Here is a 19,139-nt window from a genome sequence, read left to right as displayed (position 1 = left end):
AGTAGCTAGTAGGAAGCGTGGCTTTCTGACTTCCGTTGACCAGTGGCAGGAAGAATAGACAAATCTCTGCAGCCAGCAAAGGCTCTGGTTGCCCCCACGTTTACCCCACTCTTCTTTCTGTCAGTGGTTGACTTACCAGGGCAAAACTCCGCCTTAGGAGCCACTGAATTTGCCATCTGAAAGAGCCTCTGCAAAACATTTGGTCTAAGCACATGCCTAGTTTAACTTATGCCTTAATCCTCCCCTGTTCTTCATGCTATATGACAGCCTATCATTTCTAAAGAGCTTTCCATGCTGAGACAATGCAACACCATTTCTATATTTGTTCTTTAGGCTAGATAAATCCTTTTATGTCTAAAGAATTTTTCTGTTCTAGCACTAACAAGAATATTTTAATCTATTTGTTCGGGTGAAATATGTTAAACTTTAATTCTGAGAAAAAGTAAAAAGTGGATGTTAACACCATGTAAACTCTGATTGTTTAATTGGCCTAGTAAGCATACAGTTCATTTCGGTATGTGAAGATGCCCTCAAAATGCTCCGTTTCATCATTTACATACAGTATCCAGTCAATAAATTGCATGAATAAATGTTTTTGAAAGTAGAGCTTCTGATATTTAAGCATAGAGAAAACCATGGGGTCCTTTCACTAAGTCGCATTAGTCGTTTTAGCGCAAGCAAAAATGGCTAGCACGCCTTAGTAAAAGGACCCCCATATGTTTTTATGAGTGCTTAAAGCTATCCACAAGCGATGCTCAACACTTTAGCGAAGAATACAAGCCCGACTTCCGAGACACCGTACTGAATGTTTGCGCACGTTTTACCTTTTAAGGAAACCCAGTACTGTTTCCATTTTCTGCGGGTTGCCGACTCCACTTTTTTATTTTTTTTGTGCACCAAGAAGTTTTTGATGGCAAGCGTGCCAGCTTTGCGGACAGTGCCCTGAGCCGCAGAAAGGAGGATGTCCGACTGCGCCGGAGAGCTCAACGTGCCGCTGCTTTGTTCATCGCTCAACGTACAGCTTCCTTCTTCCAAATTCTCTCTACTGGCACTGCTCATTTCCAGCTCCCGCCTGAAGTTCTCATACACTCCCTGGTGAAGGGAATCGCCCACACTGCTACTGCAGCTACTGGCAACATATGATCCTCCAATGGTCGGAGAATAGCTCGTTGCAGCAACACTGGAACATCTGGAGAGGAGGTCGTCATCGGTGACACTTCCCTCAATCCCACTGTTGGCAAACTCATTTCTTTCGCTCGTGCTAACAACATCCTAAGACAGAAAAACAAAATGCCCAGTCAGTCCAAATCCAATCAATGTGGTGAAGAAAAAATTTGAAGAATTTTATTCAACCTTTTTTTTTTTTTTTTTGTAAATATCCAAATTAGAGCCATCTTTAAAGCATCTATGCCTATGATACATTCCAGTAATAGATTCAATAACAGAGATAAATAGAAAAATGTTTTTACACCTCCTCTAGTACATGTTAGGCCCTCTCCAATTTTGATCCAGCTTTAATTTAATCTTAGCTGGATTTTCTTTCTATCAAAAGTCAACTGCATAGGCCTTGACAGAAGTGCTTTCAGGATATGTCACCAACATCACTGTTATTCAAGTGTGCTGTATGTTGAGAGTACCTGGATACCAATGCTATTACATGCAAGAAATTCAGTAATGTCACTGGAGGAATTTGGAGTCCAGTTCTTTAAAAGAGTTTTGTCACCTAGACTGGCAATCATGAGGAAATCTGCTATTTTGTTGAGCCAGCTCCTGCCCCGCTGGACCACTGGGTTTTGGAAAGTGGGTACAGTGGAAGTCCAGTAGGCTGGAGAGAGATGGGGGTGGGTCAGTCAGATGAAAACCGCGAATACTGACTGAATTGCGACCGATTCCTTCTTATTTGCTTTTCTGTAAGGAATTTAAGACATATTTATTTTGAAGGTTTCTACTTTTAAGATATGTAACATATGTGTTAGATTGTACCATTAGATAGAGTCCTCAGACTCCACACCCTGATCGCAAAGTCATGACACCAAGCACTGCTGAACGGTACCCTATGTAATGTATTATTGTAACACTGTGAATTTGTAAACCATTCTGAGCTCTCTGGGGAGGATGGGATATAAAACCAAATAAATAAAGTCACATTTGCTGAAAACCCTGAAGAAGATCTGGTTCATATTTCCTTCTCGATTTGCTGAGCAAATCCACCTGAATGTTCCAATGGTTCTGAGGCAGAATCTGCTCTATTGATAAATGTTTACTCGGTCACAGCTAAATTCTGTCTCTTTGTGCATCAGCAACAGATTAATTACATCACCCTGGACAGAAACAGGGTATTACAGTTTTGTTAAAACTGACTGCCGACTCAAATATCCAAAGAATTAAAATAACTCATTTGCGTCATTGTCCACCACACAAGTTGGGAAGGTTGAAAACTTCTTCATTGTCTTTTCCTCCCAAGTCCAGTTCAAGCTAGTTTGGAGCACACCAGGAATATGAATTCTTGAAAGGCAGAGAATTTGGAGAACAGTTTCAACTATCTAAATCTACCTATATGAAATTTCCCAAATTTCTCTTGGCTAGTTTATAGCTTATTTTGGTTCTTTTCTAAAGACGCTAGAAGATAGTAGGCGAAAGACTGCTAAGCCTTTTTGAAAATTCACCACCAAAAAACCTATAGCCACGGCTTAGTTGTATTGGGTCTCTTGAAGATGTCTGAAGACAGAAAATATGGAGGGCTATTTTTAAAATCATTTTTCATCATGATAGAGATGCCATTTTACTTTTTTTTTCCCCATAAACTATGATGCTTTGCGACAATTGGCTATTTTCCGATTCATGCAGACACCATCACAAATGTAAAATTTTTGTTACAAAAAGGAAAGTCCTCCTTAGGGGGCTCCAGTGGTTGTTCAACTTCCTTGTAAATGTACACTTAGAACTTCTAATGTTAACTATAGGTCATGTTTACTAAATCGTTTCATGCCCTACAGACATTAGCAAGTACCACGTGCTACATGACCTGTCCTAGAGTGTGCTGTATGGAACTTAATGCACATTGATGTATATCAGTACATGATAAGCTTTAGTAACCACGCATATAAGGCCAGATTCTATAAACGAGGCCTAAGCGTGGTTGTCAATCAGCCACTAGGCGCCACTTTTAGAATCCCCCCCAGCAGTGCCTAGGTGAGCTTAGGCATCACTAGACATCCTAGAGGTTAGCACCGGCATATTAGGCCAGGTTTTACTTGGCCTTACCAGCACCTAACTCAGATGCCTAGTGACATCTAAGTCAACCACACTTACTCTTCGCCCCCTTACATATGAACATAAGAATTGCTGCTGCTGGGTCAGACCAGTGGTCCATGGTCTGCTAGTGTAACCAAGCTAGTGCACCTTCGTAAAAGGAGCCCTTAATCCCCCCATTGCCCCAGGTACATTAGATAGATTCTGAGTCCATCGGGACAGACAGGGAAAAATGCTTGAGTACCTGAATAAACTCATGTAAACCATTCTGAGCTCCCCTGGCAGAACAGTATAGAAAATTGAATAAATAAATTTTCTGTTAAAAAAATTTTGCAATAGTGTCCCTTTAAATTCCTTGCAGTCAGTGTTGTCTTGTAAGACATCAAGGCCTGTTCTTGCCGCAGTTGTCTCAAACCACTGTGAAATGCAAACATATTCTCTAAGGACAATGAAAAGATTCTAAATTATAATTGCCCCATTCTTTATGGCTGTCAGGCAAGCCTGTCTAGAAACACAGCAAGGAAAAGAGAAAGCGACAGCGGAATTCAAAACACTCAACTCAATATGATTTCAAAAGTTCTTGTTTACCACTACCATAACTAATAAGTTACCATGCAATTTAAGTGTCACTCTCAATTCACGACCCAACATGTTCCTGGAAGCGAGAGAACCTGAAGTCATTATTACCTAGGCGTAAAAAAAGGTGTGGTACCTAGATCACAAACTAGAATTTAAATAATTTCAGTGAATTAATCTGGTCAAGTACTGCAAGCAAGAGGGAGAAATCTGCCTCTACTTTAATGTACTGTACACTGCACCAAGAAGAAAATTAAATCTCAAACGTAGAAAAACCTCAGGAACTGGCAAGAAAGTTTGCCCTTTCTGATTAGTTTAGCCATCATTATCCCTTACCTTACAACTCAGTCATGTATTTTATTTATTTTAAAATTTTCTAACCCGCTTAAACCTAAGCGGTTTACAAAAATACAAACATAATCATGATCTAACATACAAGCATTAAAATAATAAAACATAATTCATCTGACATGGGCCCACTATGAAGCGCGCGAGGAGATGAATGAAGAAGGCGAATTCTGGGAACAGTGGTCAAAAACAAGCACAACCATCTTAGACAAAATAGCTCCCAAACAAAACAGAACAAACCGCTCAAATAAATATAACAACTGGTTCGACTCCGAACTACAAAAAATGAAACAATCAACACGACGACTAGAAAGGATCTGGAACAAATCAGGTGAAAAATCTGACAGGAACAATTGGAGAGCAAACATAAAGGAATATAAACAACTGATAAAAGAAAAAAGGAAAAAATTCTACTCAACCAAAATATACACATCCAACACAAGCTCAAAAGGAATTAACACTCATGAATTGTTCAATATAGTTAAAAATTTATTTGACACCACACGCCACAGTCAATCAACGCACGACATAAAACTTCCATCAACAGACGACCTAGCACAACACTTCAACTCAAAAATTGTGAACCTAAGGAAAAATGGCCCAACAAACAACACAGATGAACAACAAATAACCAACATACATGAAAACGAAACACCAGTAGACATGTATTGGAACTCCTTTCAGGACCTAGAATGGAACAGCTTCATAAAACTATATAACAAATACACCAAATCAAACTGCATCCTAGATCCCTGTCCACCCAACATAATGAAAGCAGCCCCTTTAGACTTTAAAATAACACTATGGACTCATATGTCCAACAATTTAAAAAACGGAAAATTCCTATCAAAAAATGGTCACATTATAATCACCCCAATCCCAAAAAATCGTAAACTACCCCTAACATCAGCAACCAACTATAGACCAGTAGCATCTATCCCATTTTTCGTAAAAATAATGGAAGGCTTGGTACAAACCCAACTGATGGACTACCTAGATCGGTTCTCACTGCTACATGAAACCCAGTCAGGCTTCAGACCTCTGTTCAGTACTGAGACGGTGATAGCAGCAATCTTAGAATACCTACGTAACCTATTTAGCAAAGGCCACAAAGCCTTAGTGATGCAATTCGACATGAGCTCAGCCTTCGACTTGGTGGATCACAAAAAACTACTACAATGTTTAGATTCAATTGGCATCGGAGGCGAAGTGCTGGACTGGTTCCGAGATTTCCTCACAACCCGCACATATCAAGTCCGCTTCAACTGCAATCTCTCAAAAACATGGAGAAACCCATCAGGCGTTCCACAAGGGTCCCCACTACTCTTCAATGTCTACATAGCTTCATTGGGCACGCAGCTAACCCAGCAAGGCATAAAAGTATTCAGCTATGCAGACGATTTCACAATCATAATCCCATTTACGGCATCCCCCTCTGAAACCATCCCCACAGCAACTGAAGCGCTAAACACGATGGAACAATGGACCACAGATTTCAAACTGAAGCTCAATTCAGAAAAAACTAAATTCTTCATAGCCTCGCCACACGCACAGAATACGACAACATCACTACACATTAACAATCTAAACTACCCCATTCAACCAACGATGAAGATCCTAGGAGTAATACTAGACCAAGGCCTAACCATGAAGGACCACATAGACTCCTTAATCAAAAGAGGGTTCTTCACTCTCTGGAAACTTAAGTCCATTAAGGCGTACTTCCACACTTCAGCTTTCAGAATGCTAGTACAATCCCTAATACTAAATCACCTGGACTATTGCAACATCACCCATCTGACGATCCCCCAGAAGCAAATGCAAAGACTACAACTGATACAAAATGCAGCAGTCAGGATGATTTTCGGGCTGAAGAAGTCCGATCACATAACCCCTTCTTACCGACTCCTACACTGGCTGCCGATGGAGGCGCGCACAAAGTTCAAGCTAGGATGTCTCTGCTTCAAAGTATTAAATGGTCTAGCCCCAAAATACATTACAGATCTCTTCTCATTCCCAACCAACAGACATGAAAGAAAAACACACATGAAATTTGTCTCCCCACCGGCTAGAGGGTGCAAATATAAGAGACACCATCAACAACTGCTATCATATCAAGCAGCCATATGGGGTAAAGACCTAGAAAAACTAATTGCACACACAAACAACTATGAAGAATTCAGGAAACACCTAAAAACTTATCTATTCTTGAAATACCTAGGGGCAACGAACCGGAACATCAACCCCCCTCGTAACATCATCACATAACTAAACTTGCAAACTGTTAACCCCAACCCCTAATCACTAACTACGAACACTCTATCCAATTCACGGAATATTTCTACTTCTGTGCAAACAGCTTGGCACTTCCTGGCCTTGCAACACACAAACTGTTGTTAACATTATTAATATTATCAGATGTAGACTGCTTTACTCTTTAATTCATTGTACGAGATGTATACTGCTATACTCTTTAATTCATTGTACGTAAAGTTTCTCTTTATTGTATTTACATTTTCTTTTATTGTATTCACAGTTTCTTTTATTGTAAACCGCCTAGAAGTCGCAAGATAGCTGGCGGTATATAAAAATAAAGTTATTATTATTATTATTATTTACCTCGGGCAATAATGCAAACAAATAAAAGCTTCCATGAAGAAAGTGGTTTTCAAAACCATTTTGAATTTCTGGGTTTCAGGGAGCATTCGTAATAATCCTATCACATTATTCCACAATGATACACCTGACATCAAAATTGCAGATGCTCTTGTATTTGCATAATGTACATGCAGCAATCCATCTGTTATCAATCGTAAAGTTCCTTCTGATCTTCAGGATTTATTCAAATGATAAAAGAACATAAGAATAGCTCTACTGAGTCAGACCAAAGACTGATCATGCCCAGTAGCCTGTCCTCACGGTGGCCAATCCAGGTCACTAGTACCTGGCCAAAACTCAAAGAGTAGCAACATTCTAGCAGTGGCTTCTCCTGTCTTTCTCAATAACAGACTATCGACTTTTCCTCCAGGAAATTATCCAAACCTTTCTTAAAACCCCCAAGGTGGACCCTAGCATCTGGTAACTGTGATTTTGGTTATTCTTCCCGATATGCATCACTTTGCGTTTGTCTACTTTAAATTTCATCTGCCACTTGGACGCCCAGTCTTCCAATTTCCTAAGGTCTGCCTGCAATTTTTCACAATCTGCATCTCATCATCTGTGTCAAATACCAAGGAATCATATGATGAATCACTTTAAAGACCAACACTAGACCTTTTAAAATAATACGGAATTTGACAGGTAACCAGTGGAGCTGTTTCAATAGTGGTGTTACGTGTTCAAATCTTTTGGCACCATAGATCAAGCAAGCTACCACATTTTGCACTACCTTACACCGTGAAGATGCTGGCCACTAAAAATTTTGGGTCACAATATTCTCCAGGTCACAATATTCTCCAGGTCAGCTTCTGGGACCTCCATCACTAATATCATCTATGTATTACTGTATTTACTCAAGACTGCATTTTTATACTTCAGACTGGTGCTTTACTTCCTAAAGTAACGCTTTTCCAATCAGTTTCTTTATTTAAAATTCCTGGATATAATGAACTGCTGGTTCATAACCCAAGCGCTATAAAGCGGGCTTAATGTATATTTGACCACCAAACAAACAAGAAGCAGCTAATGCCACAGGGTTCTGCAACTAATTCCAAGCCGTTATCCTCCAACTTACATAAAATTTCAGATTGTCTTTTTTTGACAATGAGCTAAAATTGACCACCACTAAGGGCTGGATTTTCAATTCTCATCGGTAAAATCCACCAGGTTGCTCCTGTGGCTGTATATCCAATGATTCAGAAAAGATGAGCAATTCTCAAAAAACCTCGCATGCAAATAAGGTTTGCGGAGGGTAGCCTAATTTCCATAAGATCAGTCGCTGGTGATAGCGGTTGGCACACGTGCAGAATAGTCCATGGAAAGAGATATAAATGTGCACATGTGCTGGGAAAAGCTACACAAGCATATGGATGGCATGGGTGGATAGGAGGGGCAGAGAACTACCAGCAAATGAAATGTCATTGTGTCAATCAAAGGTGTACCACCGCTATTGGATGGAGGGGAGGGTCAATTGTCAGCTTTCAACAAGCACACACATAAGATGCGCCTTTAATACACTTGCTCGAAATGTGCTTCTAATTCAGGCGCTAGACTCGTGCTGTTGAAATTTTTTACCCATTACTCAATTTGTGTTAATAGTGTGTTTTCTTTTACTTTTTATCACATCCAGATTTGTGTGCCTGAGACGCGCTTTTCACAGTATGGCACCCCCGGACCAGTCGGTGATTTTGGGTCATTAAAGCCCGGCACTTCATTTGAAGAATCACCCAGCGATGATAAAGAATCGCCCAGAGTGCTCGTTTTAATATTAATGACCTCATTGTAATACTTGTTTTAATATTAATGACCTTGTTGTACTACATTTGCACGGCAGAGACGGAAGCTGTTAGTAGGAAGCTCGAAAAAGACCGCAGTGAGCCATTCTGAGAATCAGGCGGTAAAACACTCCCATGCTAAACCGGCTGGAACCAGTTTGGCGACCACTGTTAAAGGCACAGTGAGTTTAGAGAATCCGGCCCTACGTCTGATGCTGTGTCCCCCCCGCATCTGTTGTCTCCTTCTACATTGCCCACACTGACTGTTAAGGGAATTCCTCACCCCTTCAAGGGCTCTGTTAAGATACTGGGGGTCACTCTGGACAATCAGCTAATATTCCATTCTTGTACTTCTCATGTTGTATTCAATCAGTATGTTTGCTACTTGACCTCTTACTTACTGTAGTCTATTACTAGCCTTATCTCCAAACTAGACTACTGAGATTCTCTTCTTCTAGGATTCCCACTACTTAACTACAAGAATTACAGCTTGGCCAAAATGGACAGAAAAACTTCATCCATGTCATCCTCTCTATCAATTGAATATTGGCTTCCTGCAGAATCCATGATAAAGTTTTGGTCCTAGGCCACCAAATACAATCTTCTGGCCTCCCCCCTTTTCTTGTCTAGCCTACAATTTCTCCACGGCCTTTCCATATGGATTGAATAAATGAATTTACAGCCTAATCTTTTTGATCACTAGGCACGGACTTGCAATGAATAATGAGTAAGAGCATTTTAAGTTCCTTTTATGTTCTTTCTTCTTTTATTTCTGCCCTCCCTTTTTTTTTAAATTGAATCTTCTCCTATACCACCCTTTTCTATGTATGAATCTTGTTATTTTAACTGTTGGTCAGTCTCCTCCTCTCTCCCATTGATTTTAACTTGTAAATCACTTTGCTTCTTCTGTGATATATCAAATAAAACCGAACCTTGAACCTTGAAAGCATTAGTATCCTTTGCCAGAGCCAGTGGTGTAGTAAGGGGGGGGAGGCAGTCCACCCCAGGTGTCTTCTTGGTTAGGGCGCAGGCCCCCGTCCTCCTCTCCGTCTCCACTTCTTCTCTATCCACCCTCTGCCGCGAGTGCGTGCTGCTTCCCTTCCCCCATACCTCTGTATTGTTCCTGATGTGAGCAGCAACCCCCAAGCTGCTGTCGTGCCAGCATCAGCTCTTCCTCTGATGTCACTTCCTGGACCTGCGCCTAGCAGGGACTCTCTCTTACGTTCTTTCCCCTAAATTCTATATATGGTACTTTGAGATGCGTATGCAAATTTGGACACATACCCAATTTGCATGCACAACTTAACTGAATAATAAGCCAATTAGCGTTGATAATTGGCTTCTTTAACCAGCAATTATCAGCACTGATTGGATTTAAATTAATATATGTAAATTTAGGTGCTAAAAAGGGAGCAAGGAAATGGGGGAATCATAGGCGGATCGGGGGGCGTTCCTCACATTTATATACGTAATTATAGAATATGGGGCACCTGTAAGGATTCGTACCATGTTTCCACTGGTGCAAATGGACACGCCTAAAGTTAGATGCAGCTCCCAGGCATATGCACTATTTTATAAACCACACCTAACTTAAGATGTCAGTTATAGAATGTCGCTTAAGCGGGGGGAGGGGGGATTCCAGCAACAATTTTTAGGCCCATATATAGAATTCAGTCCTCTATGTACAACATTGTATATGTCTAGTAGCACTATAGAAATGATAAGTCGTACTGGCAAAATCTAGAGGGTTTTCAGTTTAAGAAACAAATAGACAAAAGACATTAAGTCCATTTATGCTCTTTCACATGCTATGTGCATAATCCTGAACCCCAATCCAGTGATCCTAAATTACTCAAAGTACTGACCATCAATAAAACATCTCCCAAATAATGGTACAGTTAATTATTTTTTTCTTCTTAGACCTTCAGATGGTATAAACAAGGCTTCAACCAATCACCAATTTGCTGGGTCAAAATCGCATCGTCATTGGTCCATCTTATATCAATATGGTAAAAATAATTAACTGTACTTACTCGGACACATGTTTGGTATTCTGTGTTGAAGTCAAGAAAGCTGGTTGAAGCCATAGTGGTAGTGTGGGAGCAGAAGTATGAAGGGTCAGAACGTATCTGAAGCAAGAAAATGAGAGACAGAAGATGCAGAGGACCAAAGAGCAGACACTCGGAGAGGTACTAGAAGCATTTAAAAGGCCAAAACTAGAGAAGCATGAGTATGAGACAAAGGGAAAAATAGAGAAGAGGTTATCGAAAGAAATAGGGGAATGGAGAAGGTACAGATTAAGAAAGGGGACCAGCAGAGGCCATGACATAGTGAGAGAGACAAATGGAAAAATCCAAAAAGAGAAAGAGAAAGGATGAGTAAAGAGTCTCTCTCTAGAGCAGGGGTGTCAAAGTCCCTTCTCGAGGGCCGCAATCCAGTCGTGTTTTCAGGATTTCCCCAATGAATATGCATGAGATCTATTTGCATGCACTGCTTTCATTGTATGCTAATAGATCTTATGCATATTCATTGGGGGAAATCCTGAAAACCCGCCTGGATTGCGGCCCTCGAGGAGGGACTTTGACTCCCCTGCTCTAGACCAAAAACTTCAAAAATAAGGAGGGAATTAATTTGGTTGAGAGAGCCCTGGTGTGGATGTTTGGGTTGGTTGGGTATTTTTTGGGTTTTTTTGGAACAGTTATTCTAGCACATGTGTCACTGAGTTTGTTTGCTGACTGGATCAAATGTGGGGGGAAAGGGGGGAGAGTGTGCCCCAGGTACATTAGATAGATTGTGAGCCCACTGGGACAGACAGGGGAAAATGCTGAAGTACCTGAATAAATTCCTGTAAACTATTTGAGCTCCCTTGAGGGAATGGTAAAAAAAAAATTGAATAAATAATCCATGATACCCCAATTCTGAAAATATATATACTGTATATTGTATTTCTGAATTGAGTGAATTTGTGCTCTATCCTTTTTATAACAGGGACTATTAACGATGTTGTTTAGACATGTCTATGTTATATGTGATAATCAGAGGGAAACAAGATTTTATGTATGTGGTATGGAAACCACATAGTTGTATGTGGTATATAATTTTAAGAAAGATATGGCGGCACTCGAGAGAGTCCAAAGAAGAGCAACGAAAATGATAAAAGGCATGGAAAACCTTCCATATGCCGAGAGGCTGGAGAAACTGGGGCTCTTTTCCCTGGAAAAATGGAGACTTAGAGGGGACATGATAGAAACTTACAAGATCATAAACGGTATAGAGAGGGTAGAGAGGGACAGATTCTTCAGACTGGCCGGGGAAACAAGAACAAGAAGGCACTCAAGAAAATTGAAGTGAGATAGGTTCAGAACGAATGCTAGGAAGTTCTTCTTCACTCAAGAGGGTGGTGGATGCCTGGAATGCACTTCCAGAGGAGGTGGTAGAGCAGAGTACGATTTTGGGTTTCAAGAAGGGGTTGGACAGGTTCCTGAAGGAAAAGGGGATTGAGGGATATAGATAGAGGGGGTACTATACAGGACAAAATGTCTTCAGTAGAGGATCACTTGCAGGTCACTGACCTGGGGGGCCGCCGCGAGAGCGGACTGCTGGGCACGATGGACCTGTGGTCTGACTTGGCAGAGGCGATGCTTATGTGCTTATAAATAAATAATATAATTCTGTAGTGACTTCTCCAAACACCGATTACTTATACTGTGTAAATTAGGCATCATTTTAAAACCTTATTTTTAATCAGTGTACCTAAACTATGTCTAAAGTGCTTCTGCTTACCTGACTTGTTTTGGCTCTACGGCCTTGCATGCTATTGCTGTGATTCATTTGTTGGTTACTGGCACCTTCTGAAAGGCAGTGCGATTTCCTACAGGGAAGTGTATTATAATTACTGTAAGGAGAAGTATCCTTCTTGGATGTTGGCAGCACCTTAGGAACATCTGGTGAGTGGGATACCAGATCCCGAAAATAACCCATGAATTGATTTGTTGGAATGCCATTCACTGTTGTATTTGAGCTTCTTTGAGTGTATAAATCGCTAAGGGAACTGGCACGCTGGCAGGTATCAAGTTGCTTGAGACTTTCGTCCATTTCTGTCCTTTTAGTTCCCTCGCTTTCTTTCTCCTCTGCAGAATCCAAAATATCTTCAGTGCTGGTTAAATGTTCTTGACTGAAATCAGAGAGCGAAAATTCTAAGCTGTCCTCGCGCCAGATGTCTGCAGATTTTGAACGTTTTTTCTTAAAGTTTGCAACGTCCATGAAATTAGACCCACTTGTGGTATATGGATGCAGTGTGCCATCCCCTTCCCCCAAATACGGGGCTTCATCCCCATACAGTCTGCTTTCTTCCGAGTCCTGCATGCTCTGCACAGAAGCTGTCGTAAGTACTGTGCTGCTGGCCACGCTTGCAGTCATTGAAGAGTCGGTATGGTACGAGACAGGTCTCAAACCCATATCCATCCAAACTGAGCCTGCAAAATCCTCCAAGTTTGCCCCCTGAGAGTAAGGGTCAAGGCCATTGTCTTCCAGAGACTGGGGAATACTTGGAGTGCTACTGGACCTGGTAATCACTTCCGAGTTTCTACGAAGAGTCTTCCCTGAAGATGCACGCAAAGTTCGGCGAATGTTCTTGTTCGAAAGGCGAAGGGAGCGCGATGTGTGCTTCCGTCTCAGGCTGGCATGCTCTTTTTCATAGAATGCACGCTCCAGATTTTGGCTTTCTGCATTTCCCATGGTCTTAAGGTCTAAAGGGAAAAAAAAAAAAGAAAAGAAAATATTCCAATTAAATTTAAAAAGACCGTTCGTTACACCTCACAATTCACAGCGGGAGAAAGACCAGCCATCAATGCAAACTTAAGAGGGCAAACAATGCTGGAAAACATTACTTTTTTAAGTAATTATGGTCAATAGTTTATCACCAAGTAATTAATTGCAGCTACTTTAGATCTACTTTCACCATATTCTCAAATATCTCCTTGTGGGGACTAATGTTATAACAGGGTGCCTCTGTCAAAAATTGGGAAAAGTCATTTACTTTATAAAAGTTCACAACCAAAGCACAAACCCCTACATATAACCAGCTGAAACACACAGAGTAGGGATTAGATGATGGCCTCCCACAAAACCCAAAGGTGAGGAGCAGACAATTGATGAGATCTCAGCTTAAAATGATGAAATCTCAGATGAAAAGACCCAACACACCACCACCACCACCCCGTATAAGGAGTTATGTACATAGAAGCAAAAGTAACAAAAAAATAATATTTAAACACATTCATAAGAACAATTATAAAAGTCCTGATGACATATACAAATAAAATGGTACAATTGAAAGATGCATACACACCCAAAGTGCTACAAATATAGATATAAACCCGGATTCTGTAACCGGTGCTGTTGTCGGCAGCAGCCTTACGAGCGGCCACTGATTGCATCATTTAAATAGCGTTTTTTTAACCGAGCTTGGGTGCCTATTAGTGCCTTAAAAAAAAAAATTTTTTTTAAAAGGCGCCAGTTAGAGAATCCAGGCCATAATCTATACCCAAATTTTTTGGAATGCATATATTAATAAGCTTAAAAGGCAATAATGAGTTCCAGTTCATTAAGGCCACCATCTTATTCCCTTCGTTCTTTCCATCAATGTCATCTTTTCTCAACTATATTGTAGTTCCCTCTCATTAATCTGTCTTGTTTGTTTTTCGTCTTTTTCGTCAGTTTGTATAAGTCTCTGTCTTCGATTTTTATATTCCGCTTTTTATCATTGTATTGTTGCCTAGAATTTATAATAGGTGAATAATCAAATTTTAACTATGAAACTAAGATTCCTACTCTGTGCGTTTCACTTATTTTATAAAAACAACATATAGGTTTGTTTGACTAAGTTGCAGTAAAATCTGGGTTAATGCGAGACCTTCCTGCTTACTAAACCCAGATTAAACATGGGGAGAGTGTGGCGCAGTGGTTAAAGCTACAGCCTCAGCCTGAGGTTGTGGGTTCAAACCCACGCTGCTCCTTGTAACACTGGGCAAGTCACTTAATCCCCCCATTGCCCCAGGTACATTACATAGATTGTGAGTCCACCAGGATAGACAGGGAAAAATGCTTGAGTACCTGAATAAATTAATGTAAACCATTCTGAGCTCTCTCCTGGGAGAACACTATAGAAAATTGAATCTAATATAATAAAACACTAGGCCGCGCATGCGCAATTCCATCGCGTGGGTCCGTTTTCCGTGAGATGTACAGCATCTCAGATAGGAGTGCGCCGGAAACACTCTCTCTCTCTCCTCCCCAGAGATAGATGTCGGACACGGCGGTTGTCGGCCCGTGCTGTTTTTTGATCTGCCCTGCTCCTTGCCTGAAGTCCTCTCTCCTCCCCCGAGGCTGATGTCGGACGCGGCGGCTGTCTCCCCCGAGGCGGATGATCTTATGGGAATCAATGTTCTTCGCTCTGCCCTGCTCCTTGCCTTACTATATTTTTAAGTTGAAAGACTAGGCAGCGGCTCCTCTCAGGATCCCCACCTGCGTCGGAAGTCCAATGCAGTCGGGGATCTTGAGAGGAGCCGCCGCCGCCGCCGTGTCTTTCAACTTAAAAATATACTAAGGCATGGAGCAGGGCAGAACAATCTTCAAAATGGCGGCAAATCGATCTCCGTTTCTCCGGGGGGGGGGTCTGGGAGGAGAGGGATCGCGGCCACACCGAGGAGCCCAGCAACTTTCCGCTGTCCGGGACCCGACTCATTTGCCGCCCCCCTCCTTTCCTTACCGCGGGTCCGACTGGCGATTTAAGCAGCGTGTCAGCACTCTTCACATGCTGCTTTGGGCCCTTCTACTGCACTGATTTACTCTGGCACGTCCGGAGCAAATCAGGGCAGTAGAAGGGCCCGAAGCAGCGTGTGAAGAGTGCTGACATGCTGCTTGAATCACCATGTGTAGGGAAGGGGGACTCGGGCCCGCGTTTGTAGTCGCGATTGTGGGAAGGGAAAGAGGGTAGCGGAAACGCTAATGCAGGCACAGGGAACGCTACTTTGGACGGACAGACAGACAGAGGGAGGAAGGAAGACAGAAAGACAAGAAGAAAGACACAGGGGCAGGTGCACAGGGAACTGGTGGGGGGGGAGGGAATGCTGCTTTGGACAGACAGACAGAGGGAGGAAGGGACACAGAAAGACAAGAAGAAAGACACAGGGGCAGGTGCACAGGGAACTGGTGTGGGGGGAGGAAATGCTGCTTTGGACATACAGACTGAGGAAGGGACACAGAAAGACAAGAAGAAAGACACAGGGGCAGGTGCGGGACAGCGGGAGTCGCGTCAGGAGGGGTGCGGGATGCCGCAGAGGGAACTTTTCCAATGGGTGCAACTGGGCGGCTGTCGGGAGCCTCTGATCACGGGCAGAGCAAGTTAAGTGTATCATAGGGATAAGAAGGAGGAGGGGGGGAGAAAAGGAAGGGACGCCTACTGCTGGACAGGGGGAGAAGGAAAGAGGTGCTGATGGACGGGGGGGTGAAGAAAAAGGAACGGAGGCCTAATGTTGGACAGGGGGAGAAGGAAGGTGCTGCTGGACAGGGGGGAGGTAAAACAAAGGGAGAAGGGCTGCTGCTGCATAAGGAGACCTGTGAAGGGGTGGTGGTGGACACAGGGGAGGTAAAAGGAAGGGAGAATGGACAGGGGGAGCAGGCAAGGGGTGGTGATGGACAGCCAAGGAAAAAGAAAGACAGAAAGAAAGAAAGCGGCTAAGGAGAGAGAGAGAGAGAGAAAGAAATAAAGAGAGACACACACACATATATTCTAGCACCCGTTAATGTAACGGGCTATAAGACTAGTAAATAAATAAATACTTGAAATGTTTCTATCTCTGGTAACCAGAGCTTGTATTGTGATGTCATAATGCCTCTTTCCACCAATGCCTAAGAGCCAACCTCATCAGTGATGTCATAATGCAGGGGTGCCCACACTTTTTGGGCTTGCGAGCTACTTTTAAAATGACCAAGTCAAAATGATCTACCAACAATAAAAATGCTAAACATATATATATTTATTTATATATATATATATATATATATATATATATATATATACACACCGAGTGTACTTTGTATTTATGTTCAAATATTTTTTTATTATACAGCCCCCCTCCCCCGAAGGCCTGACCCCCCCTGAAGGTCTGCACCTTCCCCCCCAAAGGTTGCCCCCCCCCCTGAAGGCCTGCACTACCCCTTGAAGGACTGCACTACCCCCCCCCCCCCCGAAGGCCTACCCTCTCCACATCCATTTACCTAATTCCAGCAGGGAGCAGTCTGCAGAGAGGATCGCTGGTACTTTAGCGATCCTTACAGGTTGCCATAGGCCTCAGGAGCTGTCTTCCCTCTGCCCCAAGCCTGTCTCTGACTTAGAGGAGGGGCAGGACCACGGCAGAGGGAAGACAGCTCCTGAGGCCTATGGCAACCTGTAAGAATTGCTAAAGTACCACCTGCCACCGGCCGTCTCCCATTCGTCCCCTTTGGAGATCCCCACAGGAATAAGGAAGTTAAATTAATAGAATACTTAGGCACAGAAAAACAAAGAAATACTTCCAAGAACTGCCCCATAAGAACTGCCTGTCACAATGCTCATTAGTGGAACTGAATAAAAGACAAGTACAATGGATTTAGAAGGGGGACGATCCGCCCGGGTGCACGGCTTGGAGGGGTGCACAGCCGGCCAGGTCCGGGTCATCCTGCCTTTCTTTTCCCCCGGTCCGCGCTCGGGGCTTGCACCTGCCTGGTCCCGCGCCGACGCTCGAATGGTGCCGTCAACTCCCGCGAGTCTCGCGATAACCAACAGCACCATTTGGGCGGCGGGTGCGAGCCCCGTGCGCAGACCGGTGGAAAGGAAGGGCAGGAGGACCCGGACGGCTGTGCATCCATCCAAACCGTGCACCCGGGGCGGGGGCGGACCGCCCCACCTCGGTACGCCACTGATTGGGAGGCCGATTTGGGGTTTTTTTAAATTGTATATCGGGCAGCATTAGGCCTCGCTCTTACCTCAATCATTACAGGCGCTTCTATTTCTTGTGATGCGCTGAGCTCCGTCCCCCACCGACCTTCACCCCACCCTTCCAGCACTCTGATTGGCCAGCGTTCTTTAAGAGGCGGGCCAGTCAGGAGGGGAAAAAAAGAGAAGGGAAGAAGGGAACCTGCTGTGCGATCGACTGGGGTCGCCTGAGCGAACGACCTGTCGATCGCGATCGACGCGTTGGGTACCCCTGTCATAATGGCTTGATTGTCCTATACTTGGCTCACTTTTACTACATTTTGATTTCTAGAGCAGCCCAGTGGTTAAAGCTACATCCTCAGCACTCTGAGATTGTGGATTCAAACCCACACTGCTCCTTGTGACCCTGGGCAAGTCACTTAATCCCCCAATTGACCCAGGTACATTACATAGATTGTGAGCCCTTCAGGACAGACAGGGAAAAATGCTTAATGAATAAATTCATGTAAACTGCTTTGAGCTCCCCTGGGAGAACAGTATAGGAGGAAGAAAAATGGAAACAAGCTGAACTTGAAAGATAGATAAAGATTAGAAAAATGAAGAAGATAGGAGAAGAAAAGAAATACTGAATGGATGTATGCCTTGGAGCTAGGAAGCAGAACCAGAAGCAAGAAACAACTGATTAGAAAAATAAAGTCACCCAGACAACAAACGTAAAAAAAAAATTGATTTTATTTTCAGTTTAGTAATTGAAATATGTCAGTTTTGAGATTTTATATCTGCTGTCTATATTTTGCACTTTACAAGAGGAAATATGAGGGGGACACTTTAGGTGATTAATCGTGTGATTAAAAATTTTAATCAGTATACAGTCCTGGTATTTACTCCTAGGTGCAAACCTTAGCAGTAGAGCCACTCCTTGTTCCCCTGGCAGCTAACACCTTGGCAGGATTCCTTCACTCCCAGTCCTCCTCCAGGAGACCTCTGTACTCGGTCTCACTCCTTTCCTTTGGGGCCTCCCTATCTACTCTCTTTCAATGCACTTTAACCACCTCCCAAGCATGAGTGCTGCCCCTCTGACTCAGCTTCTGACTAGAGGTCTACATGGGAACGGGGATCGCGGGAATCCCGCGGGTATCCCGTGGGAATCCCCCCTAACCCACGGGGGACCCTCCTCTGGCCCATGGGACTCCCACGGGGACCCCCCTCTAGCCAACGGGGATGGAAGGCTTTGGAAGCCGGGTTCATCCATATAATATAATGGACACGTCAGCCTTAGTAAAAGAGAGGGTTTATAAGTTAATCACCTGAACAGAAAACAAAAAAAGGGTTCCACCAAAGAGATTCCACAAGGAAAACAGCAGCGCAAACACAAAAGAAACTGTGGAATTGATGATCCTGTCAGAAGTAATTGCTGCTTTTTATGGGGACGGGCAGGGAAGGAGGTAATTCCTTGCGGGGATGGGTGGGGACGGAGAGGATCCTGGCGGGGACAGGTGGGGATAGAGAGGATCCTGGTGGGGACGGAGAGGATCCTGACAGGGACGGGCGGG

The 19,139-nt window shown here is 43.1% G+C and overlaps 1 protein-coding gene across 9 annotated transcripts in view; it reads right to left on the bottom strand.

Annotated features, from left to right (window-relative positions):
- Positions 1-19,139, bottom strand: part of TIAM1 (TIAM Rac1 associated GEF 1) — a 460,276-nt gene that overhangs the window by 226,201 nt on the left and 214,936 nt on the right. For all 9 annotated transcript variants that reach the window (XM_033949522.1, XM_033949519.1, XM_033949524.1 and 6 more), the window contains 2 exons: positions 12,393-13,357; positions 825-1,272 (listed from right to left, as the gene is read on the bottom strand). In XM_033949522.1, coding sequence (XP_033805413.1) covers positions 825-1,272; positions 12,393-13,346 — 1,402 coding nt within the window. In that variant the 5' untranslated portion in view covers positions 13,347-13,357. The remainder of the gene's footprint in view (positions 1-824; positions 1,273-12,392; positions 13,358-19,139) is intronic.

The sequence above is a fragment of the Geotrypetes seraphini genome, chromosome 6 (genome assembly GCF_902459505.1).
Source record: "Geotrypetes seraphini chromosome 6, aGeoSer1.1, whole genome shotgun sequence".
NCBI lineage: Eukaryota > Metazoa > Chordata > Amphibia > Gymnophiona > Dermophiidae > Geotrypetes > Geotrypetes seraphini.
This window is presented reverse-complemented; position numbering and strand designations above follow the sequence as displayed.